The sequence below is a fragment of the Molossus molossus genome, unplaced genomic scaffold (genome assembly GCF_014108415.1).
Source record: "Molossus molossus isolate mMolMol1 unplaced genomic scaffold, mMolMol1.p scaffold_m16_p_13, whole genome shotgun sequence".
Taxonomy (NCBI): Eukaryota; Metazoa; Chordata; class Mammalia; order Chiroptera; family Molossidae; genus Molossus; species Molossus molossus.
The window spans coordinates 34,007,069-34,020,991 of record NW_023425348.1 but is presented as its reverse complement, the minus strand read 5'-3'; the positions used below and the strand labels follow the sequence as shown (position 1 = coordinate 34,020,991).

At 40.1% G+C, this 13,923-nt stretch overlaps 1 protein-coding gene across 2 annotated transcripts in view; it reads left to right on the top strand.

Moving 5' to 3' along the window:
• The first annotated feature begins 411 nt into the window (after positions 1 to 411).
• The window catches only part of HIKESHI (heat shock protein nuclear import factor hikeshi), a 42,763-nt gene continuing 29,251 nt past the window's right edge, over positions 412 to 13,923 (top strand). The window contains exons 1-2 of one of the 2 annotated variants that reach the window (XM_036258398.1): positions 412 to 647; positions 3,740 to 3,977. In XM_036258398.1, coding sequence (XP_036114291.1) covers positions 618 to 647; positions 3,740 to 3,977 — 268 coding nt within the window. In that variant the 5' untranslated portion in view covers positions 412 to 617. The remainder of the gene's footprint in view (positions 648 to 3,739; positions 3,978 to 13,923) is intronic. The other variant, XM_036258399.1, reaches the window with a different exon arrangement.

Sequence of the window (13,923 nt, the reverse complement as noted above, 5' to 3'; positions counted from 1 at the left end):
AAACAGCCGGTTAAAAAATTAGTACTGGGCTACTGTGTAGCAGGAAGGACGCCAATTTGGATCAGCACTTGGATTCAGGCCCCACTACTTAGTGCTGTGTAAAGATTTGGGGCTGGTCCCTCTCGGCAATTTCCTCGACCGCAAAAGAGAGCTCCTAATGCCTACCTTACAGGGCTTTTGCAAGGAGCTAGGAAAGTGATGACTGTAAACGCGCAATGTGAGGATCACCTCCTCTGAGCATTGGATTCGGAAATTTGGAGTCCGGACCATCAATCCCAGCAGGTAAATACCCTTGGTGCCCTTCCCGGAAGCCCACGCAGGGCTCTCTGGGACTCGTAGTTTCCTGCGGGCTCCAATCCGTCTTTCTCTCTTAATTGGGGCGGCTGGGGGTAAGCCCCGGAAGTACTTGCCGCCAGAGCGGCGCGCTGGTTAGGAAGGGTGGGTCAGAGGTCACGGGGCACGGGGCGTTCCCGCCGCTGGCATAGCGGCTATGTAGCGGTGCGGCCAACATCCTGCTGCATGTTCTGGAAGGTTCTTGGGCTCCCCTGGCGTAGTGTCCCCAGGACTTCTAGTCGCCGGCTTCGGGTCCCCGCCGGCTGAGCGGAGCCGCCGCCGCCATGTTTGGCTGCTTGGTGGCGGGGAGGCTGGTGAGGATGGGGCCGGCGGGGTCAGCAGGGGAGGGGGCAGGACGCGGAGGGCGAGGCTCCGGAAGCGGGAGGCGCTTGGGCTCGAGGATGCGGGAAGACCCCTCCTGCCTCCTTTCCGGCTGGGAGCGTGGAGTGGTGGGGGACCCTGGCGTGCGTTCGGCTGTGCCCCGCTCTGCTCAGTCAGCGGTCACACGTCAGCTGCCGTTTATCGAGAGTGCAGTCCCCCCGGGGACACACGCCTTTGGTCCTCTTCTCGTCATTTTAGCCTTCGGTCCAGCGCGTGTCTCCAGTTCAGCCGTAACCCTCACAACTTGCGAGATGGTTATTGCCGCTCGATCCTTTGCAGTTGAGGAACTGACGCTTGCTCGGCAGCGTACGCGCTCGCCCGAGCCCAGGGAGTGAGATGTGAGTGCGGCATCGGAACCTAGTCTGTAGCTCCAAGGTTAAGGTGGGGCCATTTGGAAGGGCCCTCAGGAAAATATGCTTAAGGTAATGATAGAAACTGGTAGAAACGCCTGAAACTTCACTGTGAGCCAAATCTGAGATGACTCTGGAAGAAGCTGTGAGCAGCGAGTTTCCTTATTCGTCAGAAGAGATGATAATCTCACTTGGCAGAATATTAGACTTAAATGAGTCCAGCGCCTGAACTTGTTCAACAATAATCTGGAAGGTGTATTTTACTTGCCTCCTTAGAAACCGCCTAGAGACTATGTCACACCTTACTCCTTCCACCTGGAGTTCCTTTGCTTACTTTTTTCTCCCTACTTTGTTCAATGTTGCCGCTCCTTTGTTGAATGTTTTTCATAGTGTATTATGTTCAGTACACTAAGGAATCACGAAGATAAATTGGAGATGACTGGCCTCAAAAAGTTTGTCTGTCTCTTGACTGATCTGGAGGCCTCTTTTGGGGAGGTGATAATTGGTAATACTGGTGAGATAACGTTGCCCCGTCTCGTTCTTGATAGGAAAAATGAAAGGACCGGCCTGGGATGAGTGTTGGACTCGGATAAATAAGTGTCGTTAATTAGTGACTTTGAGAAAAATGTATGTTTTTTTCTTTTTCTTTTTGGTACGTGCCCGTAGCGGGAACTGAACCAGGGAGTCTCTGGTCTGCAGGCCGATGCTCCAACAACTGAGCCAACCCGGCCAGGGCAAATGTATGTTTTCTTAAAGAATAAGGCTGATTCGGAAGACTGTCACAGGGGTGTTCGGAATCAGATGCTGGCTGGCTAATAAACGGCTCTTATTTGGACTTCAAAAAAAAAAAAAGAATAAAAAGGCCATATGAAATCCATGTATCTCTCGTGTTGTCAACTAATTTGGAAGAAAATTTAGTTATAGCAATACCTGTTTATTTATCTGACACCACTGTAATGAATATCCAGTAGAGGTTCTCCCTCCAAACAAGAATGGGGGAGGCAGTGGACTCCAATTCTGGAGTATTAACATGTTAATCCAAATGAAGGTCAAATACACCTAGCAACACCTCAAAACTTGACTACATTATTTTCTTTCTCTCTTTTTTTTTTTTGTTAATCCTCTCCTGAGGATATTTTCCTATTGATTTTCAGATAGAGTGGAATGGAAGGGAGGGAGAGCCAGAGAGAGAAACATCTATGTCAGAGCAGAACATTGATTCAGCTGCCTCCTGCACACCCCTTATATCCCGAAACCTGAACATGTGCCCTGACTGGGAATTGAACCAGTGACCTTTTGGTGCATGGGAGGATGCCCAGCCAATTGAGCCACACTGGCCAGGGGCTATTGGTTGATTCTTTATGTGCCCTGATCAGGGATTGAACCCAAAACCTTGGCATATCCAGCTGATGCTCTAACCAACTGAGCTACCTGCTCAGGGCTAATTGCCTGAGGTTCAAACAAGAACAAGGTTGGGTGGTGTGTTTTGAACAACTTTTCATTTTTGTAACATTCTGAAGCTATAGCTATAGTGATTTATATTTGTAAGTAAAATCCTTTCAGGGGACTTCTGGAATAATTTAGCTATATATATTTTTATTTTATTTTTTGGTACGTGCCCCTAGCGGGACCCAAACCCAGGACTCTGGACCGCAGGTCGACACTCCAGCCGCTGAGCCAAAGCGGCCAGGGCTTTTTAAAAAAAATTAATTAATTTTTAAAAAGATTAATCAAATCATTTTCATGCTAAGTATTTTTGGATTCTCTATGTTTTTTTAAATAATATTTTTAAGTTTTTGATTACAGATGACATAGAGTATTATATTTCAGGGGTACAACATAGTGACACAGTATTACAGTTATTACAGTATTATTTACTATATTCCCTTTTCAGCACTTTACATCTCATTTACTATATTCCCTTTGCAGTACTTTACATCCCATGTTTTTTTTGTTGTTGTTGTTACGTTATCCTCACCCAAAGGACATTTTTTGTATTTATCTTGAGGGAGAGAGGGAGGAAGAGAGAGAGAGAGAGAAACATCGACGTGAGAGAGACAAATCGAGTGGTTGCCACCCACATGACCCCAACCAAGGCCACTGATGAACTGCAACCGAGGTACGTGCCCTTTGCGGGAATTGAACCTGGGCCTCTCTGGTCTGCAGGTCAACACTAACTGCTGAGCCAAACCAGCCAAGGCACATCTTGTGTTTTAATAGGATTCACTATTAATTTTAACATTCTATATGATATATTTGGTAATTCCATAATTAGAGTCTCAGATTAACCTAGTGTTATACTTGGTATAATGACTATAATTGACTATACTTGGTAATAGCTTACAGCAATACTGTAAGGCAGTGATTTTCAACCAGTATACTGTAAGAATTTTTAAAACATGAAATACCTGATTATTTAGTCAGGGGCACTGACCTCTTTTTCCTTAAACTGTCAAATAAAAAAATAGCCAACACAACAATAGCCATCCTGTGCGAACGAATTAAAATTATACCTATTTTTTTTGTCAGATTGGCAAAAAATATTTTTTGCTGTGCTGCAGAATTTTAGTAATTAGTTTATGTGTGCCATGAGATAAAAAAGTTGAAAATCGCTGCTATGTGGATTATAAAAACTCATCAAACTATTGCACTAAGACAAGTTTCCTATTTTCTAGGTGCAAACAGCTGCACAGCAAGTGGCAGAAGATAAATTTGTTTTTGACTTGCCTGATTATGAAAATATCAACCATGTTGTGGTTTTTATGCTGGGAACAATCCCATTTCCTGAGGGGATGGGAGGATCTGTCTACTTTTCCTATCCTGATTCAAGTGGAATGCCAGTATGGCAACTCCTGGGATTTGTCACGAATGGGAAACCGAGTGCCATCTTCAAAATTTCAGGTCTTAAATCTGGTAAGAATAATATATTGAAATAGTTTCATAATTAAACTTTTTTCTTAAATAGCATAACAGAATATGGCTTTTAAAAAACATTATATTTTTCTGGTTGCTAACATAATATATAACATTTTAAAAAATTAGGTAATCCTGAAACATTTGAAAAATAGTAAGTGAAAGATCTTACCTCCTCATACTTCCGTTCTCTGCCCCTGGAGAAATCACTGTTGTTCTCTTTGTATGGTATATACTACTGTAACGGGGTTTTCCTGAATTAGTGGATGTTTTAATACATAATGAGAGGAATCTTGTCATAATTTGTAATATGTACATCTATGTTTTAAATAAACATAAATCAAGTAGACTCGTATAGGATATAAAATGAGAGTCATTTTTTTCTATGAAGATGTCTCAACTCTTCGACTTGATTATGCCTGCCTTCAGTGTCTGTTGGTTGTATTGGCGTTGCCAGTTTTAGACCTTACAGGGACATAATCCTTGCTTTGATTCTCTTGAGTTATTTTGTGAAGAAATGTGAGAATAAAACTAGGTACTATTTACTTCCATTGAAACTCTGGTTCTCTTGAACATCTAGATGAAAATAGATGTGGAAAATTATTGGAATATAAATATAAATTCTCCTAGAGATTATCTATAGAGTCTAAGGAAAAAAATAGACTCTCATCCCTCCCCTCCCCTCCCCCATCCATTCTCTCCTCTTTTCTCCCTCCCCTGCCTTCCCCCTCTTCCTCTCCACCCTCCCTGCCGCCCTCCCTCCCGCTCCCCAAATAAATAAAATAAATTTAAAAAAAAAAAAGAAAAAAAAAATATTCAGGCAACATATTTATTGATTTAACAAACATCTGGGTATCTACTGTGGGGATTTAAAGATAATAATTACATTCTTGCTTGAGATAACTCACATTCTTATAAAGGAAGATAGGTCTGTAGATCAATAATTAGAAGGGTGTAAAATAATAGTGAATGTTTGTACAAAGTGCTAAGAAAGAGTAGGAAAGAGAGCAATGAACTCTTATGTAGGTTAGGAACGGTTTCCTGGAAGAGGTGATATTGGACACCTTGGGAAGATAAGGAGGAGTCTGTCAGGCCTATGAGAGGCCTTTTGGGCCTTCCTTTCTAGGTGGAAGAAAAACAGATATACTGATGAAAGTTTGAAAGCATGATGTGCTCAGAATGGCACAGGCAGGGTATATAAAGGTAGGAATAGGCAGGCATGGATAGTGAAAAGCTTTATGTATCACACTAATTTGACTTCAATAGGTCAGCAGTTTTTAATTTTTTAAAATATGTTTTTATTGATTTTTTAGAGAGAGAGGAAGGGAGAGAGAGATCAGTCGGATGCCTCCTGTATGCCCCCTACTGGGGATGGAGCCCACAACCCTGGATTCTACCCTGATTGGGATTTTGGGATTTGAACCGGAACCTCTCAGTCCATGTGGGACAATGCTCAATCCACTGAGCCACACCGGCAGGCAGGTCAGCATGTATTACCATGCTTAGATCACAGACTTATATCTTTATTTTTTTAATCCTCACCTAAGGATATTTTTCCTTGAGTTCAGGTAAAGTGGGAGGGGGAGAGAGGAAGAGAGAGAGAAAGGAAGAGAGAGAGAAAGAGAGAAACATCGACATGAGAGGGACACATCGAGTGGTTGCCTCCTACACAACCCCAATCAGGGCTGGGGATGAATGGCAACCGAGGTAATGTGCCCTTGACTGTAATCGAACCCGAGACTCATTGGTGTGTGGGCCAGCACTCTAACCGCTGAGCCAAACTGGTCAGGGCCACAGACTTATTTGATAGTATTATGAAAAAGTGTGTGTATTGTAATAGAAACACTAATAATTTTGCTAGTACTCTGAAGCCCATCCATGTATCTCTACCCATAAGGAACTGCTCCTGTAGGTATGGAGGAGCCAGTGAACAGTTTTGGGTAGGGGAATGATATGATCAAATTCTTTTTTTAGTCTGAGGACTGTGTGGAGAATAAACTGGCTAGATGATGGACTGTTAGCTGCTATTATTTTATATAGTGAAATTATATAGGAAGAAATGGGAGAGAGCAATATTTAGAGCTAAAATTGTTTAGAATTGATGACAAATACTAATCTCTAGATTTTAGATGCAGGACATCTAAAATGAGTGTTCCATGAGGTAATTTTCCCTAATCCCTAAGGCAGTTGTTCTTAAAGCCTGATTCCCTAATCGGCAGCATCAGCATTAGCAGTGCCTGGGAATTTATTGAAAATGTATGTTCTTAGTAGGATCCCAGATGTACTGAATCAGAAACTGTGGGTGGAGTCCAGTTGTCTGTTTGTAAATGAGTTTCCTAGGTGTTTGTGTTGCATGCTAAAGTTTGAGAACCACTGCTCTAGGGTATATAATAAACCACTGCTCTAGGGTATATAATAAATTAATGCCTCTTTTTCATATCTCATGGTATTCTAAATGATCTTTGTGAAAATTAAGAAAATAGTTCATCTCAAATCACTTTTTTGTTCTCTGTGGCTGTGCCTAAAAATCCTAAATAGACAGTCTATAAGTAGAAAAAATATAAATAGTAATGTAATACATTCTAGTGAAATTATTGAACATTAAAAACGAAGAGAAAGTAATAAAGGAACCAGAGAGAGAAGACAAGTTATAACTGAACAGCAATTAGTCAATTTAGCAGATCTATCAAGAGCATGAATAGAGGTAAAAAACCAATAGGTTACTATCCTCATAGTGCCAAGGAAAAATAAAATAACTCCAAAAACTGTCATTTTAAAATGAAGGAGAAATAAATGTTTTTCACATGGAGATAATAGATCACTACTGAAAGAATTACTGAAGGTATTTGTACTTAAAGGAGGAAATTGAACCCAGAATGTAGAAGAGGGTGCAAAACACAAAGTTAGCAAATAAATTGGTAAACATGTAGACAAATTTGGACAACCAGATTTTATTTTATTTTATTGTTCTCATTAATAAAAAATTTTTTTTTTATTCTCTATTGATTTTAGAGAGGAAGGGAGAGGGAGAGAGAAACAGAAACTTCAATGAGAGAGAACATAAGTTGGCCGCCTCCTGCATGCCCCACACTGGGGATTTTAGCCTATAGCCTAGGCATGTGCCCTGACCAGGAATCGAACTGACTATTGCTTGGTGCGTGGATCAGTGCCTAACCACTGAGCCACACCAGCCGGGTGGACAACCTGATTTTATAAAACAACACAATAAATAAATAAAGCACAGAATTAAATACTGTACTAGAAAGTAGTGTATGTGACAAGGAGGGGTAGTGATCTGAGTTAAACCTTTCTTTAGAGGTCCTATTGTTTAGAAAGAATAATAATACTGTAGTTCTGTTAAAATGTTAAGGAAAACTAGCCCTGGCCGGTTTGGCTCAGCGGTTAGAGCGTTGGCCTGCGGTCCGGAGAGACCCGGGTTCGGTTCCCGCTAAGGGCACGTACCTTGGTTGCAGTTTGTCCCCGGCCCTGGTTGGGTTGTGTGGGTGGCAGCCACTCGATGTGTCCCTTTCACGTCGATGTTTCTCTCTCTCTCTCTCCCTCCCACTCTATCTGAACAAAATATCAAAAAATGTCCTCGGGTGAGGATAAAAAAAGAAAAGAAAAAAAAATGTTAAGGAAAACTAAAAAAAAGAAGAAAAAAATGGGGAGGGAGGAAGAAGCATAATACATTAAAAACAAAATAAGGTGATAGAAATAATTTCAACTATATCAGTTATCAAAATAAATGTAGCCCTGGCAGGTTAGGCTCAGCAGTGAGAGCAGGTTTGATTCCCAGTCAAGGGCATGTACCTGGTTGCAGGTTCAATTGTGCAGGAGGCAACCAATCAATGTGTCTCTCTCACATTGATGTTTCTCTCACATTGATGTTTCTCTCACTCCCACTCTCTCTCTCTCTCCCTTTCTCCCTTCCTTCTTCTCTTCCACTCTGTCTAAAAAATCAATGGAAAAATATCCTCAGGTGAAGATTAACAAGAAATAAATAAATGTAAACAGACTAAATTTACCAGAGAAAACATGGAGACCGTAGGATGAGTTTTTTTGTTTTTTTTTTTATCCTCACCCGAGGATATTTTTCCATTTTTTGTACAGATAGAGTGGGAGGGAGGGAGAGGAAGGGAGAGAGAGAGAGAAACATCGACGTGAAGGGACACATCGAGTGGCTGTCACCCGCATGACCAACCAGGGCCGGGGACAAACTGCAACCGAAGTACGTGCCCTTAGCGGGAACCGAACCCGGGTCTCTCCGGACCGCAGGCCGACGCTCTAACCGCTGAGCCAAACTGGCCAGGGCTTTTTTTTTTTTTTTAAATGATTTATTTTTATTTTTATTATTATTTTTTCTTTTTTTATCTTTTTAATTCTCACCCGAGGATATTTTTCCATTTTTTGTACAGATAGAATGGGAGGGAGAGAGAGGAAGGGAGAGAGAGAGAGAAACATCGATGTGAAGGGACACATCGAGTGGCTGCCACCTGCACGACCAACCAGGGCCGGGGACAAACTGCAACTGAGCTACGGCGCCCTTAGCGGGAACCGAACCCAGGTCTCTCTGGACTGTAGGCCGACGCTCTAACTGCTGAGCCAAACTGGCCAGGGCAGGATGGGATTTTTAAAAGCTGTTTTTTTTAAGTGTTTTTATTTGATTTTTAGAGAGGAATGGAGGGGGAGAGACAGAAACATCATTGAGAGAGAAACATTGATTGACTGCCTCCTGCACCCCACCATACTGGGGTTCAAACCCACAACCTGGGCATGTGCCTTTCCTGGCAATCGAACCAGCACCCTCTCAGTGTATGGGCCGACACTCAACCACTGAGTCACACCAGCCGGGCTGGGATTTTTTTAAAAAATCCTCACCTGATGATATTTTTCCATTTATCTTCAGATAGAGCGGGAGGGAGAGAAAGACCTCCACGTGAGAGAGACACATCGATTGGTTGCCTCCCGCACGACCCCTACCAGAGCCAGGACTGAACCGCAACTGAAGTACATGCCCTTGACAGGAATTGAACCCAAGACTCTTTAGTTTGAGGGCTGAGAGTAACTGCTGAGCCAAACTGGCCAGGGCTGGGATTTTTTTTTTTAAAGGTAACAAACAAATAATTGTATTGCTCTTTATGAGTAATGGGTCTAAAACATTGTAACATAGGGAATTCCCCCCAAAAAGCTGTCATAAGTATCTAAAGAAAACTTAGAATAAGGCAAAAGCATTATCAAGAATTAAGAGAATTATTCACTAGGAATGAGATAATTCACTAGGAAGATTTAAATATTTCTGGGAAAAGTTAAATGTCATGAATTTGTGTTTATATGTAATATCAAATATATAAAGAAAAAATATTGACAATGATAAATGAACAGCCTTAAAATTTTAATAGACGTCTTGATAATTAATGTATCAAGTAGATTATTAGTAAAGAAGGAATATTTGAATAAATGAGTTAACAGGCTTGAGCTGATGGATGTTTATAGAACTCTGCAGCTGATAATTAGGTCGTACAGGGTGGGACAAAAGTAGATTTATAGTTGTGACTACTTGAAACAGTTTATTCTTGAATTATTACTTATTGTATTATTTTCCATACAAACAACTGTAAACCTACTTTTGCCCCATACTGTATACATTTTTAAGTACACAGAACATTTATGAAATGTCACATATCAAGTCACAAAGCACACTGCAGGAAATGGCAATCATTATACAACCCACAATGCAATATAATTACAAATCAAAAGATAAAACATTGTCATATTTAGAAATATAAAAAGAATTCATGGGTTGTAGAAGAAATGATCATGGAAAATAAACTACAGAAACCAAAACAAATAAACAAAAAAATTCCCATCACACATCAAACCCTTTGAATGCAGGTAAAGTAGAGCTAAAGAGAGAGACTCATAGGCTTAAATACATAAATTTAAAAGAGAGATTGGAATGAGTGAGCTAAGTATTTAACTTAAGTAACTCAAAGAAAGCAGAAGAAAATAATAATACTAGGGATAAAAATTAATGACAGAAAGCAAAGAAACAACATAGGGGCTTAATGAAATAAAAATCTGATTCTTTGAAAAGACTAATGATGAACTACTGAAAAGATGTATTGAGGAAAAAGAAGGCACAAATAATGTTACTAAAAATGTAAAAATTGGCCCTGGCCGGTTTGGATCAGCGGTTAGAGCGTTGGCTTGTGGTCCAGAGAGACCCGGGTTCGGTTCCCGCTAAGGGCGCGTACCTGGGTTGCAGTTTGTCCTTGGCCCTGGTTGGTCGTGCGGGTGGCAGCCACTCGATGTGTCCCTTTCAAATCCATGTTTCTCTCTCTCTCTCTGTTCCTCTCTCCCCCTCCCACTCTACCTGAACAAAAAATGGAAAACTGTTCTCGGGTGAGGATAAAAAAAAAATGTAAAAATTGGCCCAGCTGGTGTGGATCAGTGGTTGAGTGTCAACCCATGCATCAAGAGGTCGCCAGTTCGATTCCTAGTGAGGACACATGTTGAGGTTGTGGGCTGGATCCCCAGTGCGGGGTATGTAGGAGGCAGCCAGCTGATATTCTCTCTCATTGATGTTTCTGTCTCTCTCTCCCTCTCCCTTCTTCTCTCTCTAAAATCAGTAAAGGAAAAAAAGTAAATAATAAAAATGTAAAAATTGCTGTGGCTGGTGTGGCTCAGTTGGTTGTGTTGTCTCATGCACCGAAAGTTTGCTGGTGCAGGCATATGCCCAGGGTTTCAGGCATGATCCCTGGTAGGGGATGTGTAGGAGGCAGCTGATCAATGTTGCGCTCTCTCTTTTCCTCTCCCTTCCTCTCTCTCTAAAAATCAATTAAAATTTTTTTTTAAAAAAATGTTAAAATGGGACCCTGGCCGGTTTGGCTCAGTGGTAGAGCATTGGCCCGGGGACTAAAAGGGGCCTGGCCGTGGGTTCGATTCTGGTCAAGAGCACATACCTTGGTTGCAATTCGGTCCCTGGCCCTGGCTGAAGTCGTGCAGGAGGCAACCAGTCGATGTGTCTCTCTCACGTTGACGTTTCTCTTTTTCTCTTCCCCACTCTATCTGAAGATAAAAAGGGAAAAAAGTATCCTTGGGTGAGCTTGAAAAACAAAAATGTAAAAATGGTGATGTAACTATAGTAGAGATTAACGTTTATGAGGAATTTTATGCCAATATATTTGAGAATGATAAAGGAACGGATAAAATTGCCTATTTTTCAACAAAATATACTGAAAACTGACTAAACAATAAATTTTAAAATCCTGAATAGATACCAGTAAAAAAGTTCAAATCAGTAATTAAAAATATACCTCTCGACCTGGCCGGTTTGGCTCAGCGGTTAGAGCGTTGGCCTGCGGTCCCGAGAGACCCGGGTTCGGTTCCCGCTAAGGGCACGTACCTCGGTTGCAGTTTGTCCCCGGCCCTGGTTGGTCGTGCGGGTGGCAGCCACTCGATGTGTCCCTTCACGTCAATGTTTCTCTCTCTCTCTCTTCCTCTCTCTCCCTCCCTCTCTATCTGAACAAAAAATGTCCTCGGGTGAGGATAAAATAAAATAAAATAAAATAAAAAATATATATATACCTCTCCCTTCCACAAGCAGTTATTAGGCCCAAACAGTTTTTATAAAGTTCAACTAAAGCCTTATGAAACAAATTGTTCTTATCTTTTACAAACTGTCAGACAATAAGAAAAGAGGCAAAGTTAACCAGTTTATATTTTGAAACTAATATAACCATCATATCAAAAAGGACATGGACAATCTGAGAGAGGAAATTTGGCCTAAGTCAGTTTTTTTTAATTTTGGACTTTTACATCTATGTACATAAAAAAGTCACAAGGTAAATTCAACAAAGTATCTTATTTTAAAAAACTTTTCATTATAGAAAATTCAAGCATATACAAAAGCAGACCAAATCCAAATTCAGAAATAGCCTACTCATGGATAATGTTTTTCATTTATATTTCCACATTCTTATGTTATTTGGAAGCAGATTCCAGAATCACAAAATGTAATCTGTAAATGTATTAATATGTGTCCATAAAAGACCAGGTTTAAAAAAAAAACATCACTATTATATGTCATCACACCTAAAAACAAACAATAATTCCTTAGTATTGATTATATAATCAGTGTTCAGATTTCCAGTGATCTCAGCAGTTGGTTTTTTTTTTTTTTTTATCCTCACCCGAGGACATTTTTCCATTTTTGGTTCAGAAAGAGTGGGAGGGAGAGAGAGGAAGAGAGAGAGAGAGAAACATTGATGTGAAAGAGACACATCGAGTGGCTGCCTCCCACAAGACCCAACCAGAGCGAAGGACAGACTGCAACTGAGGTACGTGCCCTTAGCGGGAACCAAACCCGGGTCTCTGGACCGTAGGCCGATGCTCTAACCACTGAGAAAACTGGCCAGGGCTCAGCAGTTTTATTTTTATACATTTTAAAATTTTTAACTACTTTCATTCAGCGTCTTTGTAAGGTCCTTGTATTGTTGTTTATAAAAAAGATTTAATGTATTCTGTATTCTCTATTTTCAGTAAGTTAGTTGGATTTAGAGGTTTGATTTAGAGTTTTCATTCTAATTTATTTTAAGAATTTTGGGTGAGGCTTAATATAGGTAGTGTGTATTCTTTGATTAGGAACTACACCTATAGTTATCTCTCTTTTTGTCAAATTAGCAGCCATTTACATGCAATGCCTAGATTTGTTAATTCATTAGGGGTTCAAAATTATAATATTCCAATTCTGTCATTTTATTTGTTAGCTGTAAAGAGACACTTGGATATCTACTGTTTGGTTACCCAGGAGTAGAGTCCTTAAGAAAAGGCAGAATAAATGCTTAATTCTTTTTCTTTATATACCAATATTGAAAAAAGTGAGTTGATTTCTAACCTTCAGAAGTAATCAGTTTTTTAAAAAGAATTATGAAATAATGGATGTGTGTGTGTGTGTGTATTTATATTGATGTGTTCCAACCATTGGTATACCGTCAAGATCCATTGGACCTAATTTTCATTAATCAGTTTACTTTTTTTGGCAGATACTGATATTTCATGACTTATCCTTTGTTTTTGTTTTTTGTTTTTTTAAACAATTTTAACAGCTTTATTGAGTTATAATTGAATAAACTGAAAATATTTAAAGTATACAGTTTGAAAATCTTAATATATGTATGCACCTGTAAAACCATCATCACAGTCAAGATAATGAACATATCTATCACCCCTAAACGTTTCCTAGGGTTCCTTTGTAATCTCTTCTCCTATCTCCTCCTTTACCCTTGCCAACTACTAATCGTTCTGTCACTATAAAATACTTAGCATTTTCTAGAGTTTGATATAAATGAAATTCAATATATACCCTTTTTTTGGCTGCCTTTTTTCACTCAGCATAATTATTTTAGAATCATATTCTATCTACCAGTAACTCATTCCTTTTTTTTTTTTTTTTTTTAATTTTTTTCTTTATTGATTTTAGAGAGAGGAAGGAAGAGGAAGAGATAAAAATATTGGTGAGACAGGGCATTGATTGGCTGCCTCCTGTATGTCCCCCACTGGGAATTTGGCCCACAACCTGGGCATGTACCCTGACTGGGAATCAAACTGGCAACTTCTTGGTGTGTGGGTTGATGCTCAACCACTGAGCCACACCAGCCAGGCTAATTCATTCCTTTTTATTGTTGGGCAGTTCCACCACAACTTGTTTATCCATTTACCAGTTGATGGACATATATATTGTTTCCAGTTTGGGCTCATAAAATAAAGGTGCCAGGAACATTTGTGTTCATCTTTGTATGGACATATGTTTCCATTTCTCTTGGGTAAATACCTAGGAGTGCAGTGGCTGGATCATATGGTACTTGTATATATAACTTTTTAAGAAACTGACAAACTATTTTGCAATATGGTTATTCCATTTTACGTTTAAATCAGCAATTCATGA